The sequence below is a fragment of the Acinonyx jubatus genome, chromosome C1, assembly GCF_027475565.1.
Source record: "Acinonyx jubatus isolate Ajub_Pintada_27869175 chromosome C1, VMU_Ajub_asm_v1.0, whole genome shotgun sequence".
In the NCBI taxonomy this organism is placed as follows: Eukaryota; Metazoa; Chordata; class Mammalia; order Carnivora; family Felidae; genus Acinonyx; species Acinonyx jubatus.
In genome coordinates, this window is record NC_069381.1 from 24,861,517 (window position 1) to 24,887,242 (window position 25,726).

Here is a 25,726-nt window from a genome sequence, read left to right on the forward strand (position 1 = left end):
TTGACACCCTGTACAAGACTGAACTCCCCATGGGGACAGGAACTTTGTCCAACTTGTTCATGGCTGTGTTTCCAGCCAACCAGCAAAGCGTGGAATGGTAGATCCTCAGTCACTATTCACCCAACTGGGAATGCTTCCAGGAGGACCAGCAAACAACTGGCAGGTGATTGTGTGTGAGTGTGTGTGTGTGTGTGTGTGTGTGTGTGTGTGTGTGTCCTTCCCTGGGGACTGGGAGCTCCCTGAGGACAGGGCCAGCCTTGATTCCTCTTGGCCTAGAGGCTGGGTGGCTTTGAGTGTCACAGAAGTCTGAGTCGGTGAAAGGACCCAGGGACTGGCCGCCTCCTCAGGTAGAAGTGAAGTTTGGAAGCTGACACAGCCCGGGAGGCCGAATCCGAAGGACTTGGTGACTGATTGGCTGGGGAGGGTGAAGCGGAGGAGGAGTCACACACAGATGGCTCGAAGGTCTGGAGCTGGGGGACAGCCGGTGCCACCTCTGACAGACTCTGCGAGAAGAGCCGCTGACAGCCTCAGGCGGCCCCACCCCTTGGGGTCTCGGGCCTAGGGCCAGGGAGGGCCGGAACCTAAAGAAGGAGGGGTGGCCCGGCCAGTACAAACTTCTGCCCCCATCCCCGTGTCCGCCTCTTAAAAAAAAAAAAAAAAAAAAAAAAAAAAAAAAAATCTTAGCCTGGATTTTGAGCACCGTCGTTGGTTACCAGCCATGGGGACCCATTCCGGGGGTCCCCTCCGGCCTGCCGTCCGCGCAGGAGACCCCCAGGGGCAGCCTGGCCCCGCCGGTCCCGGGTCCCCAGCCCGCCATCACCCGGGAGGGGGCGGCGAGGCGGCGGCCCGGCCTGGGCGGGACAATGGCCGCGGCCGCCGGGGCCCCGGGAGCCCCCGCGCTGGGGAAGGGGCTGGCCTAGGGCCCGGCGCCGGTGCCCTCCCCGCTCGGCTCTGGCGGGCGGAGGGGGGCGAGGAGTTCCTTTGTGGCTCTGCCTCGGGCGCGGCGCGGGCGGGGGGCGCGGCGCAACTTTGCCAGGCGGCGGCGGCGGCGGCGGCGGCGGCAGCGGCGGCGAGCGCGAGACGAGGCCCCGGGGCCCGAGCGGGGCCCCCAGCGTGCGGCCCGCCCCCGCCCCCCGCCCGGCCCCCTCCCCTCGCGCGCCGTCGCCCGCGCCCGGCGCTGCCCACTCGCGGGAGCCCCCGGGGCCGGACGGGCTGCGCAGCCGGAGAGGCGGGGGCCCGACGCGGCCCCCCCGGAGCCGGGCGCCTGGCGCGGGGGCTCGCCGAGCGCACGGGGGGCCGCGCGGCGCTGCAGACCCAGCCTCCCGCCGCCGCCGCCGCCGCCGCCGCCGCCGCCGCCGCCTCGGCGCTTGCAGAACCCAGAAGTGAACAGCAGGCGACCCGGAAGGTTTGCGCGCGGCTCCGCACCGAGCCGGAGCCCGAGCCGGAGCCCGGAGCCGGAGCCCCAGCCCGGCCCTGCGAGGGCCGCCGGGCGCGGGGCTGCGGCCGCGTCCCGGAGCCGCCGCCAGCACAGCCAGGTCCGTGCGGGCCCGGGGCGCGCGGGGAGCGGGCCCGGCGGCGGCGGGCGCCCGCCCGAGCGCCCGCCCGCGGGAAAGTTGCGCCGAGTTGCGGGCTGGGGCGCGGGCCGGGCGCGGGCGCTGTCAGCGCGGGCCGGGGCGCTCCGAGGGCCCGGGGCCGCCTGCGCCTCGGGCCCGGCCCGGAGCGGCGGCGGCGGCGGCGGCGGCGCGCGGGTAGGAAGTGTCTCCGGCGGCGTGTCTGGGTCTGCTCTCCGAGTGTGTGCGTGTGTGTGTGCGTGTGTGTGTGCGTGTGTGTGTGTGTGTGTTTTCTTAAGCCGGGCTATTCAAACCTGCTGCAATTCTCCGGTAAACAATGATTCATGGGGCTTAATGCAAATAAACGGATTGCAAACGGCGCGGTTCGCGCACTTTGCAGCCGGCCCGGTGGAGCGGCCAGTGCCGGATTTCTCCCCTTTTTTGCAGATCTGCAGAATATGGCGTCCCTGTCCTGTTTTAAAAATAAGCCAGGCTGCCATTTTTGTTTTTCTTTTGTCTGAAAATTTTAATAAAACTGTCTGAGAATGTGGGAGAGGCGGCTGGAAGCAGAGGGGGCACCCGAAGGGTTGGCTTTTTTTCCTTTTCTTTGGCGAGAGCCGCGAGCCTTTCGGGGAGGTGAGACACAATGCAATTGCACTTTAAAGGAAAAAAAAAAGGAAGCCGCTGGGCGATTTGGGGGGGAGGGCTGGGAATTTAAAGTTAACTCCGAAAGTTTTCTTTTTTTTTTTTTTAGCTTTTTTTTTTTTTTTTTTTTTTTTTCGGAAGGCGGTGAAATGCCGCGAAAGGATCTCGCGGCCCATTTCTCCCCCCCTCCCCCCCCTCCCAGGCAGCCGCCTTTGCAGGATTTTTGGGAAAAAGTTAACTGCCGGTTTCCTCAGAGCTGCGGGGGGCACGTGGAGGGTTCGTGATGGGGACTTGGGGGGACCAGGAAATGTCTTTTTGGAAGAGGCTCTATAAAAATGGCATTGTAAGGAACTATATCCACAGATTTGGCAAATATGGCAATAGGGGCTGTGAATGGGCCCGCGGTTTCCAACTCAGACCCCTGGCATGAGGAAATAATCCTGCTCTCCCGTGTCCTGCCTTGGAGCAGTGTGTGTGGGGATGTGGGGGTGTCTCCTTCATGGGTGGCCAGGGGGCCCCCTTGTAGGCAGGAATCATGCCCCGGGCGCTGGGGTGGCTTCTGGAGCCTCCGGCAGTGTGTTTGGTGTTTGGTGGTTGGCAGTTAGAGAGCCCCTTCTTTGATCTCGTGGGCCTCCTGGCCTCTGGAGGTGGCATCTGGTGACACATACCCCCCGGGGTGGTGGGCTTTTGTCAGGGTTCAGGCTAGGGGGGGCCCCAGTGGGTTTTGTCTGAGGGGAGGGGCAGGAGAGGGCTGGTCGGTGTGTGGGGGGCACTGGTTTGCTAGTCTGAGCCTCTCCCTGGTGGTCCTCCTACCCTTTATTGCTACTTCTGTCCACACTCTGAAGGCACCTCTCTGGGAGGTAGTTTGGACTTGGGCAAAGTTATTGAAGTATCTTGCTGGACAGGTCAGAGCCTGCTGGCTTTGAAGGCTACAGGAGGGTCTGAAGGCCAGGCCCAGGCGCTGTCCAAGGCTCCGGGGCAGGTTGGGCCTGGTCTTTCTCTCTTTGGGAAAGTTTGTTTAGGAAGGACCTTGAGCCTTTTTCTAGCCCCTGTCCCAGCATCTCCAGGAGGGGAGACCCCTCTAGTTCTCAACTCCTGGTTTGTATCCTGTCTCTACATGACAATGTGAGCTCCCTGAGGGCAGAGTCAGGGATTGAAGGCGGGGTGGGATGGGGGGGGGGTGGTTAGGGGTTCAGGGCTGCGGAACTTGGCATGCCTGGGCCAGAGGGTCCCAAGCTAGGTGTTTTTCAGATGAAGAAACTGAGGTTCAGAGTGGGGCAGTGACTTGCTCAAAGTCACACTGCCAGTTAGGAGAGCTGAGATAGGGCCCAGATGTCTAGGCTCCCACTTCTGGGCTCTCTCCGCTGTTCTCTGTGGAGGCCCTGACTGCTGGAAGAATCATTTTGGACAGAACTGAACTGGAGTAGGACAGCACGTCACCCTTCACTGCCCACTAACCGACCATGGTAACCCTGGTGTATGAATGGAACTTTACAGTTTGCATAGTGTGGTACATGGTTGTTACCACATCAGGTTCTCCCCGAAACTCACCTGTGTTGAAATTGTTGAGGTGGGGATATTTAACCCCATTTCAAAATTTAGGAAACTGAGGCTTGGAGATGTTAAGCAGTGGTAGATGAGGGCTTAAACAAGCCTCCAGACTCCTTGTCCAGGCCTCTAGGTGGACTTTGGTGCTTGTAGATAGGACTTTCCCCTACCTTCTAGTGTTTGGTCTCTCAAATTCTTCTGCTGACCCAGCGACTGTGTAAAAATCTAGAGGCCCCAACCCTATAGAATGTCAGAGCTGAAAAGGCCCCGAGAGGTCACCTGGGCTCAGAGAGGGGAAGCCAGTGGCTTGAAGTCAGTTTGGGTCCCAGCTAGGACCAGAGCCCTGGTCTCCTGTCTTCCTTCCTCCATGAGACACACAGAGGGAGAGTGAACCACTCTACCCTCTGCCAGGCTCCACTGGGCCCTGGGAAGCAGTGATTGCTGCTGGTGGTGACTGCTGATGGGGTAGCGGGTACTATAATGGCCAGCACCTCACCAGAGACATGGGTTTGTCCAGGGGCTGAGAAATAGGCTATTTTCAGGCTTGGGGAATGGAGGCAAGATGGCCCCAGATGGAAAGGAAGCTGTGTGTGGGTGAGGTGTGGACTGGGTCTGAAGCCAGCCTGGCCTGTCCTTTCCTGGGCAGATACTTCCTTGCCCTGCCTTTCTGTAAAGCAAAGCCAGCCCTTCCTTCCTTCCTTCCTTCCTTCCTTCCTTCCTTCCTTCCTTCCTTCCTTCCTTCCTCCTTCCTTCCTTCCTTCCTTCCTTCCTTCCTTCCTTCCTTCCTTCCTTCTCCCTTCCTTCCTTCCTTCCTTCCTTCCTTCCTTCCTTCCTTCCTTCCTTCCTTCCTTCCTTCCTTCCTTCCTCTACTGTCAGTGTTTATTTGTTCATTGGCTTTCTAGATCATCCCTTTATTCTTTTCATTATCCATTTGTGAGTTTAGTGGTTGGACATTTCGGTAGTCCATCCCTCCATCCTTCCATCCATCCAGTCCCCAGCTTACCAGCACAGGTTGGATGGCCACGTGAGGTACAAGTACAGTCTTCCCGGGCTCTGAAGCCAATGGGGAAGAGGTATGAGACTTCAGGTACGTGGAACACAGGGCAGTATTCGTGGGTGCCTACATGTGTCACAGGGAAAGTCTTTTGGTGAAGAGGAGGCTTAAAAATATCAATGGTTTTAGTTCCACAGACCATCATGATGGTGGATCCAGGTCCTGGGACCAAGTCCCATTTGTGAATCAGACTTTACAGTTTGCACAGTTTGCATGGCTTGTGTCACTTTGGGCACATTCTTCCCCTTTTTCAATCTCAGTTTCTTCATCTTTAAAATGAGGTACACTGTGAATCTCTTGTGGGTTTGGGGGAGTGATAACAAGAGTGTCTGGGCTGTCTCCAAGCCCTGGCCAGGCTATGTTGTAGGAGCTCAGTGTATGCGACCTGGATGGTAAGGATTGCTGATCACCAACCTCAGCCCCGCCTTGATTTTGAAACCCATCATGATGTCGTCAAAATGAGCGAAATGATATGGGGACCCTGAACACCCTGCCCTGGCTTGTTGTGCCCCTGCTGAAATTCTTTCAGTGTTTCCAGGGCATTTCAAAGAACAAAAAATCCAAAGTTCTTTGTGAGCCTACAAGGCCCTTCGTGGTCTGGGCCTGCCTGGAGCCCCTTGGCCCCCCTGCACACCCCCTCCCCAGGCCCACCACCTCCGCCACACCAGCTTCTTTCTGCACCTTGAATTTACAGGTTGTTGGCAGGGCCTTTGCATATCCCCCACCTAGAACCCTCCCAAATGTTTCCACGGCCAGCACCTTCTTGTCTCACAGGTTTCCGCTCAGATGTCACCTCCTCCGAGGGGCTTCCCTGACCACTTGCTCTGGAATAGCTTCCCACTCTGTCATGTCAGCACCTTTCCACTTTCTCTTGTGGCCCTTATCAGTATCTGAAGCTTTCTCATTTATTCTTTATTTGCACTTCTTGCCTGTCTACACTGCTGAACATGCTTCAGCCCCTCGCAGGCGAGTCGGCAGGTGTTGCCAGCACGGTGTGGCTGGGGCTTTAGTGGAGGTGAAGAAATGCCAGGAGCCCAGGTGTGGCAGTGGCCCTGAGTGTAGAGCAGCGCCTGGGAGATGAAGTGACACTGAGCTCTGTCCTCTTCTCCCCCAGGAGGCTCCGGGCTGCTGTTAGGAAATAACGAGGTGATTAAATCATGGGATCTGAGAATCTCCGTCTCTTCCAGTCTCAGAACCTTTGACACTTGGAGTCTTCGTGTGCTCTGATCTGGGATTTAGAATCTTAGAAAAAGGACTTTCTCTGCCTTACTATTTAGCAGTGCAGAGTACTTCTTTTGGATCAGGCCACGTTCCAAGAGAGTTTATAAGTGTTAACGTATTAAATTCTCATTGTCGTCACCCCCACTTTACAGATGAGGAAATCGAGGCACAGAGAGACTAGGTAACTTGCCCGAGTCCACAGACCTTGGTGGGGGCATTTCAGGATTTGAACCCAGTACTCTGGGACTCCTTAGAATCCTACAGCTATTAGGGGAAGCCCAGCCTCACCCGACACTCCCCGCCCCTGCACAGAGCAATAATCCCCCTCCCACACCCTTGACAAAAGGGCCTCTGATCTCAGCTGGAGTGGTGGGGCGCCCCCAGCCTCTTCTTGTCAGACAAATTGTCCTTGCCAGAAAGATTTTCTCTACAAAGTGTAAAGTGCTGTGCTTTCCCTGTGAATAACAACTGGGTGGTGATGTTAGCGTTATGGAGTCCCAGTGCTTTTGACCTTGTGATTTCATGACTTTGGCAGCCTTTTTCTCCCCACTGAGTTGTGAGCTCCTTGAAGGGCAGACAGCTTTGGTGCATGGTGCTGAATGTACGGGCGAGTGAAAGAATGAGTGTGTACAAAGCATGGGTCCCGAGCTCCTCCTGTGCCTGGAGCACTGTGCTAGGCACCTGCCCAGGGTATCGGACAGGCCTGGTGTACTTGGGGAAAGAGGACAGTTCTCTCTCCACGTAGCCCCAAGAAAGTCTACCTCTGATGATGTTTATGTACCCAATTCCTTGAGAATCATTTGAGATCTAAGGTCATGCACTAATTGGAGAGAGGTAGGCCTCACAGATTACCCAGGCAAACCTCACCCTGTCCACTGGGGGAATAAAGCAGGAAGGGAGAGGAGTAGGTAGGGCTTGTCCAAGGCCACACACACCTTACAATGCTTTGCGTGGCACGCTTTCTGCTCCCCAGGTGCCAACAGGCTGCCACAGTATGTGGCTTGGGGTTTAAGGGCAGGAACAGTGCTTGTTGGGGAAGCTGCTCCCTCTTTAGTACCCGTCTCCTTACATCCATAAAGGGGTCACATTCCTGGATGTACAGGCCCCATAAGGGGCCCAGTGCCTCGCCTGGCACTTGGGTGGGATTGAAGAGGTGGGCATGGCTTCCTGGAACCTGCGGCTGGGGCCGGGCTTTGGAGACTGGGTAGGATTTGGGGAGGGGACCAAGTGGTGTCTTCAGTGGATAAGGTGTGTAGGGAATGCCAAGGGATTTGCTTCTGGGGCCCAAAGTGTCCTGCCTTGTCCCTGCTTCATCCATATAGCTATAGGATACAGCTGGGGGAGATGGGCCCCCACCATCTGGGTCCTTCTCTGAGCTTTGGGCAAAGGTTTCATGCTCCTTGAGGGGACAGACTAGCCATGTCAGGTTCTTTGATGAGGGGGAGGGTACCTGGCTGGGGTGGGCACACCCCCAGATACACTTAAACATGCACATTCATACATAATCACACTATCAACCATTTCACTACCATCCCCTTTTTTTTTTTAAGTTTATTTATTTATTTGGAGAGAGGGAGAGGGAGGGGCAGAGAGAGGGGAGAGAGAGAATCCCAACCCAAGCTGGCCCCATGCTTAGTGTGGAGCCCTATGTGGGGTTCGATCTCCCAACCGTGAGGTCACGACCTGAGCCGAAATCAAGAGTCAGACGCTGAACAGACTGAGCCACCCAGGCGCCCCTCGCTACCGTTTTTGACGTGTTCCGCCTGCCCGGTTTTGCCAACTTGGGCCGCTCCCCTGCTATTTCAGAAACACCACCAGACATACCCCGAACCGGGCCTGCAGGAGCCAGCAGTTCAGGAGGCACGTCTGCTGGAGTGCACATCCACACACACTGTACACACACATCACACACACACATGCACTCCCGCCACTCACAGGGTTACCACCCCTGCCTATACCCTCCCAGGAAACGATGCGTAGCTGCAAGCCTGTCCCTCATGTGCGTTCCCACACCAGCTTCATCATCTGCACACGGGCATACTTGTGCACGCGTGTGTCTTACATGTAGGTGCATCTTGCAGGCACACACTCGTTTCCACCCACGAAGGCGTAGCCTCACATCCTGGGCCTTGCGCATGAGCCCTCAGGTGTACCCTCGCACTGGCGTGTGGACCCATGCCCTGCCTGGATCTGCTTGTGGCGGTGGAGCCGGCAGCTCAGCTTCTCCCCTTGGTTCAGTGGTATTTCTTGAGCATTTACTGTATCCCAGGCCGTGTGCTAGATGCTGCTGCAGGTAGAGGTGAGGAGCGTCGATGTGGTCCCTGCCCTCGCGGGGGAGACCCACATTACACCAAAGAGCACACGGATGGTGATTGATTACAGATTTTGGCAAGTGCTAGGGAGGAAATACTTCTCTGGGAAGCTACGCTTCCCTATAACTTCTTGGTTTTAGGTTTACTGTGGTGTATGTAGGGCACAGGTGCTTCTGGGAGGGAGTGCTGAAGTGTTCCAGGTAAAGGGCATTCTGGCCAGAGAATGGCCTGGGCAAAGACCATGAAGTGGGAAATCAAGGAACATGGAGAAGGTGATGGCCCCAAGACCATCACCTTGGGGGTGACGTAAAGGGAGGGTGTAAAGGGCAAGGGTAAGGTGGGCCTGGTGTGGCAGGGCCTGTAGTAGGTCTTCCCCGGCCTGTTTGCCCCTCTCCAGGCGTCTAGCCTGGGCCCTCCCCACCCTTCTCTGACCAGCCAACCCTCTGCTGACTTGCCCTGCTTAGGGCCCACTCTCTTTGCCGGCCTCTACCCCAGGCCTGTGCTTTGTCTGACCTGCCCCACAGGCTGCCTGCCCCTCCCCCCCCGCCCCCCGGGGATCCTGAGGCATAGCATGAGAACAGGCTGTGACCACCTGCCAGGGCTTCCCAGCCTGGGACCTCTAGGACGCGTCTAGAAAGCTCCTGGGGACCAGGCCAGAGCCTGGGGGGTTCAGCATTCAGCTCTCCCGTTTGGAGTTAATCCCAGACTTGGCTCTCCAGCAGTCGGCGGAGCAGCCCCTGGGGGTCCTGAAAGCCTGCCTGAGCTGCTGTACTCCCCCCACCCCAGCCCAGTTCACCTCCTTGGTTGGTCAGATTTCCATGTGGGTCTTTGGAATGTTGGGAAGGGCTCCCTTACGCCTTAGAGAACCTAACAGAACAACAATAGCTAAGGCTTACAGAGCCCTTACTGCACCAGGCACCATTCTCAAGACTGGGTACCTACGAACTCCAAATGACAGCGACAGCCCTGTGGACATACCATTGTCATCCTCAGTTTGGTAACAATCTCAAGGGCCCGAGCTGGGGTTTTGACCCGGGCTGTTTTGTACAGAAACTGCTTTTAGCCCCTGAGTTGCCATTTGTCCCTCAGAGGATCCAGGAACCCAGGCTGTGATTTCGTTGAAACTCTGTTTTATAAAGGTCACACAGCAAGCTGGCGGCAGTGGGTTCAAGCTCCCTCTGCCCTCATCAGCTGTGTGACTGGGCCGGAGCCCCATTCTTGACTCCAAACAAGGAAGAGATTGGGGTAGAAGCCAGGAGGGCGGGGCCCTCAGGGGATGGGAGAAGGGACATGGGGTCGGGGCCTGTTGGGTGCCTGGGGTGTGTGTTTTCTAAGAAGTCATTTAGTTGTTCGTCTATGTTCTTAGCATCTTTCTGAATGTGTGTCGTGTTTCGAAATGCTCACAGCATCTACTTCACAGGGTCGTTCGGAGCCTGAGAGAAATGCTTGTCAACTGTCTGACAGTGCCTGGCATGGAACACGGGCTCAGTTACTTCTTCTTCTTGTCATTTCATGCCGGCAGAAGGAGTTCCGTGTGGGGATGGGAGCTGGGAGTCCCCAGGGGAGATGGAAGCAGAGAAGGGCATGTATTCTAAGCCAGCAGAAGGGTAACTAACCTCAGGAGCTCACAGCTATGCCAGGGACTGGGTGGACAAGGAACCAGGCAATTCTAGCTTAGTGGGATCAGTGCTGTGGTGGAGGAGGCCCAGGAGGCTGTGGGAGCTCAGGGGAGAGGCTGCAAATACAGCCGGGCGGTGATCAGGAAGGCTTCCCCAGGGCCATGACACTTGAGCTGACTGGTGGTTGATGGGAACCTGGCAGGGCTCCAGCTGGGTGATGGCCCCAGATGGAAGGACACAGGCTGTGCAAAGGCACGGTGGCATGAAAGAGAACCTCAGGTTCTCTTGCCTGAGAAGGGGAACCTGGCCCATTCTGTAAATGAGGGCACTGAGGCTCCCAGACACTGTAACTGCCCTGGGTATCTCTGGGTGGCTGGTACTGGAGAGCGGGTGGGGCAGGGAGTGGGAGGGACTGTGAGGGGAAGGGCAGCATCCCAGCTACCACTGACCAGGGCACAGACAGCAGCCCCTCTCTCTGCGGATCGGTCCCTCCCTCAGTGAAAACTGCCCTTCCAGCCCTGCGGGGCTGCGGAAACCCAGCCTAATTGGATCCAGGACCCTCGGGAGCCTCGGTCCCCACAGGAAGTTCCCAGGCACGAGCTCCCTAGGCTGGCCTGGCTCTTGGAGGCAGGGTGGGGCCCAGCATCTGGGGCTCAGCACTCTGGGCTGCATGGAGTGGGGACACATGGAGGGCAGAGGGGTCGTGAGAGGCCAACTTGGAGCGCATGGGGGTCTCAAGCTGGGAAGATGGCAAACTTCAGCTTCTCTCTCCTCGACCATCTCCTGCTTGTCCCTCCCAGGCCATCCTTCTGGCCCCATAATAACCTGTCCACTGAAAACCCCGACCATGGCCTTCCCCTGCTCAGAGACGTTCCATGGCTCCCCATGGCCTTTTATCCAAGCACTTCAGCCTGGAACTGTAGCCCTTTATGAACAGCCCCAGACACCTTTCCCTTCTTCCTCTGCAAATTCCTGCACCATACCCACGCCAGACCAAACGTGATGCTTTGTGCATTCCTGCCTCTGGGCCTTTGCATGTGTACTTCTTACTCCTTGGCCTGCCCTTCCCTGGCTTCTCTTGACCTCTCTGCTTTCCTCCTTTAGTAAGTCCCACCTTCATGAGATCTTTGTGCATCCCTCAATGGGATGAACACATCTTTCCAGGAGCGCCCCCACCCCATAGCTCACCTGAGCCCCAGCATCAGCTTATTGCCACTCTGGGGCAGGGAGCAGGTTTCAGAACGTTTAGCTACCCTGGGAAGCTAGCCAGTTTTCCATGTCTTTGCGCACACCGCCCCTCTGCTTGGAATGCTCTTCCTCTACCCTCTGGCTCTCTTGGCAAAGCCCTCAGTCTTCAAAGCCCACGTGGACAGACCCCTCCTCTCTCAGGCACAGCCCTTCTCTCTTAGTGAAAGTTTATTGAGCACCTAGCATGAACTAGGCACCTGAGCACTTACTGTGTGGCCAGCACTTGGCTCTGGGGCTGCATTGGTGGCCCTGTCCTTTCGAGTCACAACTGGAGGGAGTTTCCAGAGGCTTGATAGAGACATGGCAGAGAATGCAGGGGGGCTGTGGGTATGGATAACAGGGTAATCTACTTTCTGCTAGGGAGAGTTTGAAAGTGACCTTTAGCTGAGACCTGAAAGAAGAGCCAGGTGAGCTGTGGGGCCAAGTTGGGGTGTGGGGTTGTGACTAAGAACCAGACCCAAGCTCTGATCTCAGGGAGCTCACAGCTACGCCGGGGACTGGGTGGACAAGGAACCAGGCAATTCTAGCTTAGTGGGATCAGTGCTGTGGTGGAGGAGGCCCAGGAGGCTGTGGGAGCTCAGGGGAGAGGCTGCAAATAGAGCTGTGGGGGGGGGCTGGTGAGCAGGAAGGCTTCCCTAGGGCTGTGACGCCTGAGCTGACTGGTGGTTGATGGGCACCTGGCAGGGCTTTCGCTGGATGATGGAAGGACACAGGCTGTGCAAAGGCACGGTGGCATGAAAGAGCAACTTGTTTTGGGGGAACTGCAGGTGGTGTTGTGGGGCTGGAAGGAGGGAGGCCATGGGGATGTACCTGTTGGGATGCATATGGCCTGCAGAGCCTCACTGGCAAAGGCCTCTGTGCTGGGGATTTTGAACCATACCTCAGAAGCGATGGGAACCCGAGAGAGATTTCAAGCAGGAGTGAGTGACCTGGGCAGGCTTTGGCCTGGGCCTCCCCTCCGAAGCCTCCACCCAGGACGGGGAGCCCCTTCCTGACTCTGTGTTCCTGACTGGGGTCTGGGGTGTGGCTGGAGGCTCACTGTGGGACCTCGAGCAAGCCCCTGGCCCTCTCTTAGCCCTTCTCTCCTCCTGGGTAAACCCGCAGGGCCTGAGGCCAGAATCCTAATGGAGCTGTGGGCAGGGGTTGGGCTGTGTTGCTTAGCCTAAGCTTGCTGAACCTATAGTTTCATTAATATTCCTTTAAAAAAGTCACGTAACTACCCTGCAGAAAAGTCAGAATAGGGAAATGAGGTAAGTCCAAACCTGCCATTTCTGCTCTCACCCCAAGCCGGAAGCACCGTCACTGTTAGCATTCTGGCTTTTCCTTCCCTCCTCTCAGTACCTGGTTTTTATATGGATATCATTGCTCCGTCCGTCCGTACAATTTAGAAAATCTGCTCCCCTACCCCATCCCCCTGACAAATGTATCACGAGTGCTGCATGAGTGCAGTGGGGTTCCAGTCCTTTCTAACAGATCCAGTGTTAGGGTGGAAAGCGTGGGCTTTGGAGCCTGACTTTCTGGGTTCAAACCATACACGCTTGACTGTGGGCAAGTTACCTAATCTCTCGGTGCCTCAGTTCCTTGTAAGGTTGATATGAGAGTTAAATGAGTCATTACAGTGCCGGTAAACACTGGCCGTTATTAATGGTTGTAGACTATGTCACTGTGTAACATGATTTACAGAGCCATCCTCCCATTGTTTAAAATTTTGGCTGTTTTCAGTTTTTCAATATGGTAAAAAAAAAAAAAAAGACACACTGAAGCAAACAGCTTTGTACATAAACCTTTGTCTATATTTGGGTTATTTTCTAGGGACAGATGACCAAGAATGGGATCAGTAGGCCAGGAAGTCTTAACATTTTTTTGAGCTCTTGTCACATTATTGCCAGACTGTTTTTAGAAATGTTCCAATTTGCACTCCCACCAATAATGCATAGAAGTGCCAATTTCATCATACCCTCACCAGCATAGCGTATTATCATTTTCTTATTTCTCTTTGCTATTTTAAGAGGTGAACCTCATTTCATTTTCACTGCCAGGGAAGCAGAACTATTCTCTGTTTATTAGCTGTTAACATCCTTTTTGGTCTGCTAGCCTTTACAGAGCACACATAGCCCCTTCTCAGACCAATTAGGAAGATAGGGCTTAGATATAGGAAACAGGGAACAGAGTAACAATGGGGACGATTTAGTGCCAGGGTAGGGGAGGGGACTTCCCTCTATCTAGGCCATAACACTCAGTTGCCTCCACATTGAACATCCATCCATTCATTCATTCATTCAAACACTTATCAGGTACTCTTAGGGCTTAAAAGGTAAATTACCCAGCCATGATTCTGCCCTGACAGAGAGCATGTCCAACAGCAGAGATGGACAAGAACACAGACAGAAAATACAGGGATGTGTGCTCTGATGATAGATGTGTAGGGCACAAAGGGAACAGAGGAGAGGCTCCAACACAGCCCAGGAGGTGATAGAGGTAGAGCAGTTTTGGAAGGCTTTCAGGAGGAAGTGGTCCATAAGCTGGAGCTTGAGGATAATCTGGAGTTAGCTAGTGAACTGGGGAGGTCAGACGGTTCCAGGGAGAGGGGGCAGCCTGACTGATGGTGAGGAAGTAAGAAGGGAAGTGGAGCACTAGGGGATCTCTGTCTGGCTGGGCAGAGTATAAGGTGGCCATCGAGGCCACAGAGTCCGCAGGGACCAGACATACAAGGCCCCAGGAATCCAGACCTTGTCTGGAGGGAAGTAGGGAGCTATGGAAGGTTCTAAGGAGGTGAATATTGTGATTTGCTTTTGTCTTTTAGAAATCTCACAGCGACTGCAGAAGGAGAGTGGAATGGGGGGTGTGGGTAGAGGTGGGGAAACCAGTGAAGGGATTCTTGCAATAGCCGAAGAGCCTGGACCCGGGCAGAGAAGGTGGTGGAGACCTTCTTTCCCTACCCTGCAGAATCCTAAAAGCAGCCTCACAGTGCACAGCGAATGTTACCTCTGCTGGGCAGCCCTTGCTGACATCCACCGCTGCCAATCAGGTCATGCCTTCTGGAGGACGGGGCAGTGCAGGGCCTGGCATGCAGTGGTTAGTTGAGTGCCTACCACCAACTGACCCTGATCCCACCCCTGCCCCTCCGTGCCTCCAGACTCTCTATCTCTTCCCCCTCTGCCTTGAGCTGCCAACAGTTTTCTGTCTTTTCTTTGAGAGTAAATTTATTGTTTTCATTATAAAAGCAACTGAACGGCATTACGGAGAATCTGGAAATCAGAGAAACAAAGACAAAAACCAGATCAGCTCCAGCCACCTCTCCCAGCCCTCCCTCTGGGTGTGGTTCCCTGCAGCTTGCTTTTTCTGACGCAGGTTTTTATTTTTGCCTCCTTGTAATCATAGTGTCCGGACCATTTTGGGTCCTGCTCTCTCCCATTTGCTTTGTTGGGAGCTCGTTCCTCTGTGGCCATGGGGTCTGGGCAGATCTCAGTTTTTGATGCCTGTGGGATGGTTTGGGGATGGGGGTGGGACAGGGTTGTTTAACCGCACCCTGCTGTCCTGCAGTGGGCAAGGCTAGTCACATGCCACCCTGGGCTGCCTGTCTGCATTGTGTCTGTTTGTCTGTACCTGGACCACCCCAGCCACCTGGTGTACCCCTTCTTCAGTGCCCCTTTATGGAGCTTACAAGGCTGGCCTCAGGGGCCACCTTCGTGGGAAACGGTCGTGGACAGATCTGGTTTTAAATCTAGACTTGGCTCTGCGACCTCAGGCAAGTTACTTAACCTCTCTGGACTTCAGTTTCCTCATCTGTATCATGGGTCTATTGCCCCAGTAAAATAATGGCTGTAAAAATGCCCTGACACAGTTCCTGGCCCACTGTAAGTGCTCAAGAAAAGGTAGTCAATATTATTGTGTTTTTTCATTCTACAAAGAGTTTCTGAGACCACTCTGGGCTAGGTGCTGGAATGGCAAAGATGAATGAGCACTAGTTATACCTGTGAAGAGCTCGTGGTCTGTCAGGGAAGTCACCCAGGGAAACATATAAGCATACCAATCGGCGCTGGAGTGCTGGACCAGACCTGGGTGGTGTCCTAACTCCATTACTTGCTAGCTGTGTGACTTTGGGGAGGTTGGTCAACCTCTCTGAGCTGCAGTTTCCTCTTCTGTTAAATGCACATCTCACAGGATCATTGGGAAGATTCAGTGCCATGATGCATATGATACACTCAGCACAGTGCCTGGCACGTAGTAGGTGTTGAAATCAATAGTAGCTGCCATTTTATTATTATTGTTATTGTTATTCCCATATACAAGGTGCTGTTGGGAACACAGAGGAAGTGACTGACTGGGGGTTCAGGGAAAGCTCCGTAGAAGAGGGAACACTTGAGCTGGGTCTTGAAGGATGAGTAGAAGTTCACCAAGTGGGAAAGGACACTCTAGGTAAGGAACCTGTGACTCCAGGTTGAAATCTGTCAATGAGGGGTTTGTTCTTTGCGGGGGGATTAAGGAATTGTTTCATCCCAACTTCAAGTGCCCTCACTGCCTCCCCCTGGATCTCCCCTGGGGGCCGTGTGCACTCCCCTTCCTGTAACAGCACCCACCTGTCTTGGCAGCTGTGGGTTCCTGCTCTGTGTCCCCATCTGTCCATGTGTGGGACCACAGGTCTGTGTCTGTCATGTGTGTTCGAGTTTGGTGCTGTCTGCATGTTCCTGTGACCATGTTTGTCTGCGTGGGTGTCCGGAGGGCCTCCCGGGCCACGTGGTGGGGGGCGACCTGCATGCTTCCTTGGCCTCCCGCTCCAACCGAATAGCCAGGCCTCCTCGGTCACTCCCCTCCCTGGCCCGGCTCGGCCCATGCCTCTCACTTCCATTCCATTCTCCAGGGGCCTCCCGACGGGTGTCCTCCTGCTGCCCCTCTCCTGGCCTCTCCAGTCCCTTCCGCACGCAGCAGTCAGAGGGGTCTCTCTAGACCACAGATTCTGCCCCATCACCCACTGCTTCGAGTCCAGACTCCAGACCTAGGATTCAGGAATCGACCTTCTAGGTCAGGTTCTGGCTGCTGCTCCAGCCTCCTCCCCCCTCTCCCAGTCCTCGCTGGAACGCTCAGCTCTCCTCACACAGCGCTCTTGCTTCTCACCTCTGGGGGTGTGCTCAGGCTGCTGCTTCTGCCGGGAATGCTCCCCACTCCTTTGTTGCCTGGCTAACTCCCACTTATCCTTTAAGACCCAAAGCAGGCATCACCTCCACTGGGAAGTCCTCCCTGATCCTTTTTTCCATCCTGGGTCAGGTCCCTGGCTCTGGGCTGCTCATCCCTTACTTGAGGGGCAGGAGCAAGTGCTTTGCCCAAGATCACACAGCCGGTGAGTTGGAGCCGAGATTTGAATCCAGGTACATTGGGCTCTAAACAAAGTAGGCTGTTCCATGGTCCAGGTGAGGTGATCATAGCTAGGACTCGGGGAGAGGAGTGGGTGGATTTGAGGGAGAATTTGGAAATGCAGTCCCGTGGATGTGGCTTGTGGTGGATCTGAGCTGGGAGGGGAGGGCAGGGACATGTTGGGGACCCGTGTGTGTCTGTGGCAGGAGCATCTGGGCGGTCGGGGATGGCTACAGGGGGTACATGTCCTAGGGGAAGACCAAGTCTATCAGCCCATGAGACAGCAAAAGGGAGGTAGTTGGAAGGTGGGCCCGGAGCTCCAGAGGCAGGCTTGGTCTGGGGGTGCAGACTTGGGGCTTGGCTGGGTTTTCAAATCCTAGAGTGGATGGGCCACCCAGGGACGAGGTGGGCGGGAGAGAAAAGCCTGGCCTGTGGGTGGGAGCTGTGAGAGACGCTGAGATGAGGAGCCCAGGGTCACAGCACACAGAGCTTCACAGAGGGCTGAGGCAGTGTGAGGCCATGAAAGGTCAGCCTGGACCACGTGAAGGTCCTCGGCATGTAGCTGGTCTCAGGTTTGAGTTCTCTTTGGTAGACGCTTGAGGGGTCACATGTCTGCTTCCTCCACTTAGCTTGGGGCTCCCGGATGGCAGGACTCTCCCGTTTGCCTCAGGATCCCCAGCGCTGGTCCCGGTGTGGCCCAGAGAACGTATCCAGAACAAATGGATGGACAGATGGATGGATAGATAGGCCGGCTGCCATCAGGATGCTGTTTGCAGAAGCAGCTCTAGGTGTTTCATTCACCCACCCATCCAACTTTCTTCACCTTTTAGAGCCAGAAAAATGAAATGACAGTGTGCTTGGCCCGCTGTAAGGGTCAGGGCTCGGTGTTTCATGGCTCACAGCACAGTCTGGGCTTCTCTCTGGGGCTTGAAGCCCAGTGTGCACGTCCTGTCCGACCACCAGCAGTGTCTCTTCTGCCTGTCCCCTCGGGAATGCTCAGCCGCAGCCCACCTGGCTCCTCTGCCCCTGCCCCCATCTCCTCTCCCCTGCCCCTGCCCTCAGGCTGCGCCCTCTGACCTCAGGCCCCTTAGCTCTGTTGCTTCCCCAGCCCAGCACACTCCCTTGATGCCTTCTCCCCGCCAGCATCCCAGCCCAGCCCCTCAGTGGGCATTCGGTACCCTCACTACCTCCCCTCTCCAGCTCTCTTTTTGGTGCCTGAAGGTGGCTGCTCATGGACCCGAACCTGCCTTGAACTTTCAGACCTCCAAGCCTCTGCTCAAGCTGTGGCCCCTGCTGGGAATGCCTTTCTGCTGTCCACCTATTGTAAACACACACCTGACCAGTCTTTCTCCTGCTTAAAACCCCTCCCTTAAGACAAGGTCTGAGCGCCTTAGCCCAGCCCTAGCCACCCTCCCCACTCGCCTCTTGCGACGGCTTGCCAGGTCATGTAGGTCCCAGGGTTGCAGAGGTGGATACCCACCTCACAGGCTTTCTGGGAGGCTCACACGAGATACTCCTGAAGTGCTCCTGGCAGTGTTCCTGACACTCAGTAGGAGCTCAGCAAATGCCCCCCCCGACCCCTGCCTGCCTTCCCTGCATCTGACACACAGTAGGTATACACCAGGGCAAGGGTCACAGACTGAATCACTAAATTACTTAAGACCAGCCAGAGGAGGATGAGGAGAAATTAGGAAGAGACTGCGGGGATCAGATGAAGTGGCCCAGGTCAGACCCCTCCCTTCTGTGGGCCTGTGCCAAGCCAGGGCGAGGGGCCATCCCTGCCTGGCCAGGAGCCAGACAAGTAGCAGAGAGGATGCTCTATTCCAGCCATGGGACCCTAGGCCAGCCACCTTCTTCCCCATACCTCCCTAGCCAGGGAGGGGCTTTGGGAAACCTGAACTTGGCATTGAGCTGAAGAGAAGGAGGAAATGCCAAGGAACAGCTGGTGCGGTAGGCAGAGCCCTGGGCCGGGGTGGGGCAGGGCAGGAATGAGGCAGAGCAGCCTGCTTCACCCCATTTCACAGATGAGGAGAACTGAGGCTCTGAGAGCCAGTGCCCAAGCTGGCGGTGCAGTGCTGCCTCTGTCCTAGTGGCCTGGAGCAAAGTGCTTCCCTCTGTGAAATGGGGATGAGACTATTCCCTGCTTCCTTGGGCTCTGAGGAGAAGGCCTGTGGGTACAGAAGAGCTTTGTCAACCGTCGAACTGTATGTGGCTGTCTTGAGTTCTGATTATTATTCCTTCATGTATTCATTCCGTCATACAACTCCTGTTGTTGGTCACCTCTAGGCCTGGCTGCTGGGGATGCTGAGATGAGTGAGACAGGTGTATCCAGTTCTCGGCTCCCCTTCCCCCGCCCCAGCCTGGAGCCTCCTCTCCCAGGCTCTTCAGCTCAGTTCCCTTCACGTTTTCCCTGGTGGACAACAGCTGGGAGGGACAGCTTCTGGATGTGTGGGTGCCTGCCCCCGGGCTGTGCCCATGGTATCTTAAGACAGGGCATATTCACAAGCCTGCAGTCAGGATGCCTTGTCTTTCCCTTGAACAGCTAAGGGACTAATCAGCTGGACTTTGGAGTCAGGCAGATTAGAGGGGGAATCTCAGCTCTACTTACTTGCTGTGTGACCTTGACTAAGTCACTCCACCTCTCTGAACTTTGTTTCAATTGTAAGATGGGGATGATGAGAATACCTGCCTTTCAGTGTCAGTGGGCCTGGCACAGGGTAGACACTTGGTAAATGGCAGCCTCCTCACTGTTATTGTGTTGAGGTCTTTCTGAGAAGGGGATCTGGAACAGTCAGGGAGAACTCCAGGCAGGAAGTGCGTCTTGTTCTGGGCTGTGAGGGAAAGGGCAGCTTGGTGTCTGCGGATAGAGGGAGCAGGAGGGCCCTTAGAGGGCAGGGGCCGACCCAGCCACCCCAGAGGAGGGTACTATGACCTTCAGCCTGGCCAGGCTCAGACCCTACCCAGCCCCCAGGCTGGGAGTGAAAGGGCAAAGGTGGTTCTGTGTAGGCCACTTGCATGAGTATTTGCTCAACCAAGGACTGGGGGGGTTGCAAAGCGAAATCCCCAGAGGAAAGGGCTTGAGCAAATCCACTTTCTAGTTTGACTCTGGTACCCTAGCCTGTGGTCTTGGACAGGTCCCTTCCCCTCTCTCCAAGCCTCAGTTTCTTCACCTATAAAATGGGGTAATAATACCTCCTGTGCCTATTTCTCAAGTAAAGATTACAAGGATAATTTATGTAAAAGATCTTTCTTAAAGTGTTGAGATTAGATTGTGTTGAGAATTTTCTCCTAAACCCCTCTGCCTGCCATTCTAGTAGGGGCTCCTCAGGCTTCTAAGACCAGGAGATGAGGTGGAAGGCATTTCGTTTTGGCCTTGACGGTCAAACAGTCATTTAAACAGCAATACCAGTAGGTATTTAGTTAGTAATTACTGTAGGAGCAAGATAAATAAGAGAATTTTGATAGGGAGTAAGGCCTAATGGAAAACTCCGTTCAGCACGGTCCCTGTAAGTCACTTCTTGACTTACTCTAGGGTTGCAGGAAGACTTGAACCCTCTGGAAGAGTAAGATAGCTCTGAAGGCCCATCCTTCACACTGCTCTGGGTGAAAGGCCTAATTGCACAGCCTGCCAAGGAAATTGCCAGAAGTGAGGGCCACCAGATAGGCTGTCACATACTTCTACTGAAGAGCCCCCAACTGCCCTAGCCACCAGCCTCCTCAAGCCCCTCCTTAAGCACAGCGTGCGGACACGTCCTTGTAGGTAAAGTGTTGCACGTGCCCGTGCTTGCTTCTTGAAGATAACTTTCCAGAGGTACAATTTCCTGGGTCAAAGGGCAGTAATCCCGTGGGTCTCTGTAAACCATCTTGCCAAATTGCCCTTCAGAAAGGCTGTATCTGATGACCCAGGATGCCCCCCATGTTCCGATGAGGCTGTCTGCACTCAAAGGGGCAGGGGTCAGAAGGGCAGGGATCAGGGTTGGGCGGTTGCCTCCGTTCTGTGGCCATTTACGAAGTTGCCCCAAGACTCCCCAGTGTGTCTCTGTCTGGCGGGGTGTGGAATCAGTCCATGGGTTCACGGCGGGGGGGGGGGGGGGGGGCTCTGCAGCTTCAGGCCCTTCTGGGGAATGGGGATCGGTTTGTGGGCATCGGGGTGATGGGGGACCTGGGAGCATAGCTGGCCTGTCTCTGACTTTTGCCCTCTGGGGCCCACGGAGGGAGACACTGAATTCCTGACTTCTCAGCCTGGAGATGTGGTTGCCCGGGCCTGGTAAGGGGCCTGCCCTGCTGCAGGGTGAGGGCCCTGCAGAGGTGGGGATCCCAGACGTGGGGCCAGACTTGAGTGGGTATAGCTGATGGGAGCTCGCCCAGGCGGCTGGGGAGGGTCCCTGTGACAGTCGCTCTCTCCCCGCAGGATGGCCGAGCCTCGATTTAACAACCCCTACTTCTGGCCCCCTCCTCCCACCATGCCCAGCCAGGTAAGACTGAGCGAGCATCGCCCTCCGGCCGCCCTCCCCCTCTTGGAGCTGCTCTGCTTTGCCCCGGGCTTCGGCCCGGCCCACGGGGCTCAGGGCTCAGGGCTCGCGGGGGACCGGCGGCCCGGGGAAGGGGCCCGGCGCGGCCCCAACCCCCTCAGTGCCTCTCCTCTCCCGCCCGCAGCTGGACAACCTGGTCCTGATTAACAAGATCAAGGAGCAGCTGATGGCGGAGAAGATCCGGCCGCCTCACCTGCCGCCCACGTCGGCTTCGTCGCAGCAGCCGCTGCTGGTGCCGCCGGCGCCGGCCGAGAGCAGCCAAGCCGTCATGTCGCTGCCCAAGCTGCAGCAGGTGCCGGGGCTGCACCCGCAGGCCGTGCCGCAGCCCGACGTGGCGCTGCACGCGCGGCCGGCCACCAGCACCGTCACAGGTACGGCGGCCCGGGAGTGGGCGGGGCCGGCGAGGACGGGGCGGGGCGGAGGGAGCCCGCCTTCCCCAGGCCCCAGCCAGTCTGGGAGGACAACCCTCCCCTCCCCGCCCCAGCCTTCCCCCGTCCCCCCCCCACGCGTGACATTGACAGGACGGGGGCGGGTCAGTGCCAGATAACTGAGGGAATCCAGAGAGGAACCTTGACCAGACCCTCTGTGGGTGAGGGGGAAGGGTTTATATGCAGGGAAAGGTTGGCTGTTGATGAGGGAAGCGAAGCAGGAAGAGGGAACAGCACGTGCTAAGCGGGTATGTGTGTAGAAAGCAAGCGTAGGATGGGTGGAAGGGCCAGATGATGATGATGGTGACTACACTCACAATATGGCAGCTGACTCCAGTTGAGCACCAGCGTGTAGCCAGCAGTGTGCCTTTATTACTCCTGTGCCTTTATTATTTTAATAAATAATAATAATATTTTATTATTACAGTGTGCCTTTATTACTCACAGCAGTCCTGTGAGGTGGGTAGTGCTAGTATTAGGTTGAACAGTCGACCATTTTTGACTTCTAAGACAGCACTTTCGTGTGCACCCTAACCTTTCCATTTAACGGATGAGGAAGGTGAGCCAGAGTTGCACAGTCGGTAGGAGGCAGACACAGGCGGTGTGGGTCCAGAGCCCATGTGGGTTCTAGAGTCCATTGGCTCTAGCTGGTCCTGCTGACACTAGAGAGGAAGCCGACCAGATGTGAAGGGCCTTGTGGGCCACCCCTGCAGTTTGGACTTTACCCTCCGTCAGTGGGGAGCCATGAAAGATTTGTCAGTAGGGGAGGGAGATGCTCAGAGTTGGGTTGGAAAGCTGAGTCTGGCTGCGAGGTGGGGACTGGCTTGGTGAGAGGGCAGGAGGCAGGGAGATCTATAGGAGAGGGTGGTGGCCTGGACCAGGCAGTGACAGTGGGGATGGAGAGAAGGGGACAGATCTGAGACACGTCGAGGGAAATGGACAGGACTCGATGCTAGACTGGACATAGAGGTGAGGAGCAGGAAGAAGTGAGGGGGCATCCCAGGCACTGCCAGGGAAGTGGGATCACAGGAGGGGGTGGGGGAAAGAGGTGAGCTCAGTGTTGAGTAGGTTGGGACTAGGGTGCTGGGGGCGTCCTGAGGCATTGTCACGCCTGGGTCATCAGGTCATCAGGTCATCAGGCTGGGTCTGCCTGATGCCTACCTCAGAGCCTGGTGGACAGGCTTTCTCCGGAGGCCACAGCAGCCAGGCCTTTGTTCCTCCCCTGGCTCACCCCTACCAACGGCCGGGTGCCTCTCTCCTCATTCCCCCCTCCTCTCAGACGCCCAGGAATTATGGGGCCCAGTGAGCCTCCCTGAGGCCCCAGTGACACTCTGCGCATTCCCCCCTTATTATGACTTTATTAAATTTATTTTTCTCATTATAAAAGTAATATTAAAAAAGTAATATAAGCATATTAAAAGAAATTTGGAAAAAAGAAAAACTAAGGGAAAAAACCCACTCATAATCCCAGCTCCTAACCCAGCCGCTTAGAGAGCCCTTTGGTTCATTTCCTTCCTTTTCCATCTTTTTTGTTTATTTTTTAATATGTGTGCGTATTTTGCTGAGCTTGTAGTAGGGCTGTACCCATGACTTTAACTTGCTGTCATAAGCATTCTATCATAAGCATATTTAATGCTTTTTTTTAATTATAAAGGTAATGCATAGTCCTTACAGAAAATTGAGAACTCGCAGACAACCTGAAAGGAGAAAAAATTAGTCTTAGTCCTACCATTGTTAGCATTTTCATATGTTTTCTCTATAATTTATTTTGTTTTATCCTTTAATCACAGATGTAAAAAATGGATGAATTCACCAGGTAAAAAAATCAAATAATATAGAAGCAGCTAGATAAAGTATGGAAATGTCCTTTTGCCAGAAAAGTATTCTTCCTCCCTAGAGTGAGCCATCTTTTATACACAAATTGAGTTGGATGTGTCTTCTCAGATCTCTTCCTGTACATTTACACACACATATGTATTGTCTATTGCATACATATGAGGTTTAGGTGTGTGTGCTTTTAAACAGATGGGTTCATACTGTCTGTGATTTGCTTTTTCACCTGACAACGGCACATTAGGGCATTCTGTCTCCGTCACTGCACAGCATCTTTCTTGTTTTTGTGGCTTCCCAGTCCTTCACAGTGAGGATGGACCACATCTCTTTACACAGCCCCTGCTGAGGACAAACAGGTTGTGTCCGGTTTTCTCTGAGCAGAATTTTATATGGAAGGTCCCTGTACACAGATGTTTGTGTACAAACATCATCATGGGCAAATATTTCCTTGCGGGCAATTTCTAGAAGTTGTGCACATTAGGGGCGCCTTGGTGGCTCAGTCAGTTAAGCGTCCAACTTTGGCTCAGGTCATGATCTCACGGTTTGTGAGTTCAAGCCCCGCGTCGGGCTCTGTGCTGACCGCTCAGAGCCTGGAGCCTACTTCAGATTCTGTGTCTCCCTCTCTCTTTGCCCCTCCCCCATGCAAGCTGTGTCTCTCTCTGTCTCTCAAAACTGAATAAATGTTAAACATTTTTTTTAAAAAGTTGGGTACATTGACACATCAATGGCTTGTGCCAAACAGCCCTCCACTGAGGGTGATAGATGTATCCTTCCACTGCCAGTGTGTGACACAAACATGTGTCCGTCTCTGGAGCTTACCTTTTTCAATGCGTAGATTTTTGGTTTCTTTTTTATTTCTTCAATTTTTTATTTTTTAAAAGTCTTTATTTTTGAGAGAGAGAAAGAGAGCATGCACACAAGCAGGGGAGGGGCAGAAAGAGAGGGAGAAACAGAATCCAAAGCAGGCTCTAGTCTCTGAGCTATTAGCGCAGAGCCTGACTTAGGGCTTGAACTCACAAACTGTGAGATCATAACCTGAGCCAAAGTCAGACACTTAACTGACTGAGCTACCCAGGTGCTCCTGGTTTCTTTCTAAAAGAAGCAATGTTTTAGTCATGCAATAGATACTATTTTCATCTTTTGTTTGTTTAACCTGATATTGTAATGTTTCTAGTCCCCCCCTTTTTTTCAGTGTTTATTTATTTTTGAGAGAGAGAGACAGAGTGACAAAGTGCAAGCGGGAGAGGGGCAGAGAGAGAGGGAGACACAACATCCCAAGCAGTCTCCAGGCTCTGAGCAGCCAGCACAGAGCCCGATGCTGGGGCTCGAACTCACAAACCTTGAGATCATGACCTGAACTGAAGTCGGATGCTCAACCGACTGAGCAACTCAGGCGCCCCTGTAGTCCCCTCCTTTTTAAAAGAATAACTTTTATTAACAAAAGTTTATTTTATTTTTTTTTCCTTTTCCCTTTTTTAAAGGTTTTTTTTTTTAAGTAATCTCTACACCCAGTGTGGGGCTTAAACCCACAACCCCCAGATCAAGAGTTGCACACTCCAACTAAGCCAGCCAGGCTCCTATATATATATATATATATATATATATATATATATATATATATATATATATCACAGAAGTTTCTTTAAAAGTTCATTGTCAAAGAATCAAAGTATAGCTAAGTAAAAAAAACAAAACAAAACAAAACAAAACACATTAAAAAAAAAATTACTCCTAATTGCATTATCCACATCACTTTTGGTACATCTTCTCCTACTTAGTTTTTCTGTGCATACATAGGCCATTTTGTTGTTTGTTTTGTGTGTATATTTTGTTTTACAAACATAACCTCTTTTTATTTTTACTTATTTATTTATTTATTTTTAATGTTTATTTATTTTTGAGAGAGACAGAGCTTGAGCGGGGGAGGGGCAGAGAGAGACGGAGGCACAGAATCCGAAGCAGGCTCCAGGCTCCCAGCTGTCAGCACAGAGCCCAACACAGGGCTTGAACTCATAGACCACGAGATCATGACCTGAGCCAAAGTCGGACGCTCAACTGACTGAGCCACCCAGGCGCCCCATAATAACCTCCTTTTTAATGGACACTTAATGTGCAGTAGAGAAAACTGATCACAATTTATTGACCCCTTCCCTAATGTTACACATTTCAGTTCCTCTAGCTTTTTGCTATTGCACATAACACAGTAGTGAACGTCTGTGTGCTTATTTTTTTTCTGCAGTTTGAAGTATTTCCAAAGTGCCTCTGTTACCAACCCAGTTTAGTCCTTAGGTATCTAAGGCATCCTACACACACACACACAGCCTCTCATTTAGTTCCCCCTGGGGTGATTTACGAAGAGAAGTGGGGGGGTGCTTAGAAAGGCC

The 25,726-nt window shown here is 54.2% G+C and overlaps 1 protein-coding gene across 5 annotated transcripts in view; it reads left to right on the top strand.

The window, feature by feature from the left end:
* Positions 1-1,276: 1,276 nt before the first annotated feature.
* Positions 1,277-25,726, top strand: part of ZNF362 (zinc finger protein 362) — a 40,454-nt gene continuing 16,004 nt past the window's right edge. Inside the window, exons 1-4 of one of the 5 annotated variants that reach the window (XM_053210983.1) lie at positions 1,277-1,535; positions 15,491-15,616; positions 20,961-21,024; positions 21,206-21,452. In XM_053210983.1, the coding sequence (XP_053066958.1) occupies positions 15,579-15,616; positions 20,961-21,024; positions 21,206-21,452 (349 nt within the window). In that variant the 5' untranslated portion in view covers positions 1,277-1,535; positions 15,491-15,578. Of the gene's footprint in view, positions 1,536-10,393; positions 15,617-16,462; positions 16,536-20,677; positions 20,817-20,960; positions 21,025-21,205; positions 21,453-25,726 lie in introns of those variants that run through there. The other 4 variants (XM_053210990.1, XM_053210986.1, XM_027059754.2 and 1 more) reach the window with 4 other exon arrangements.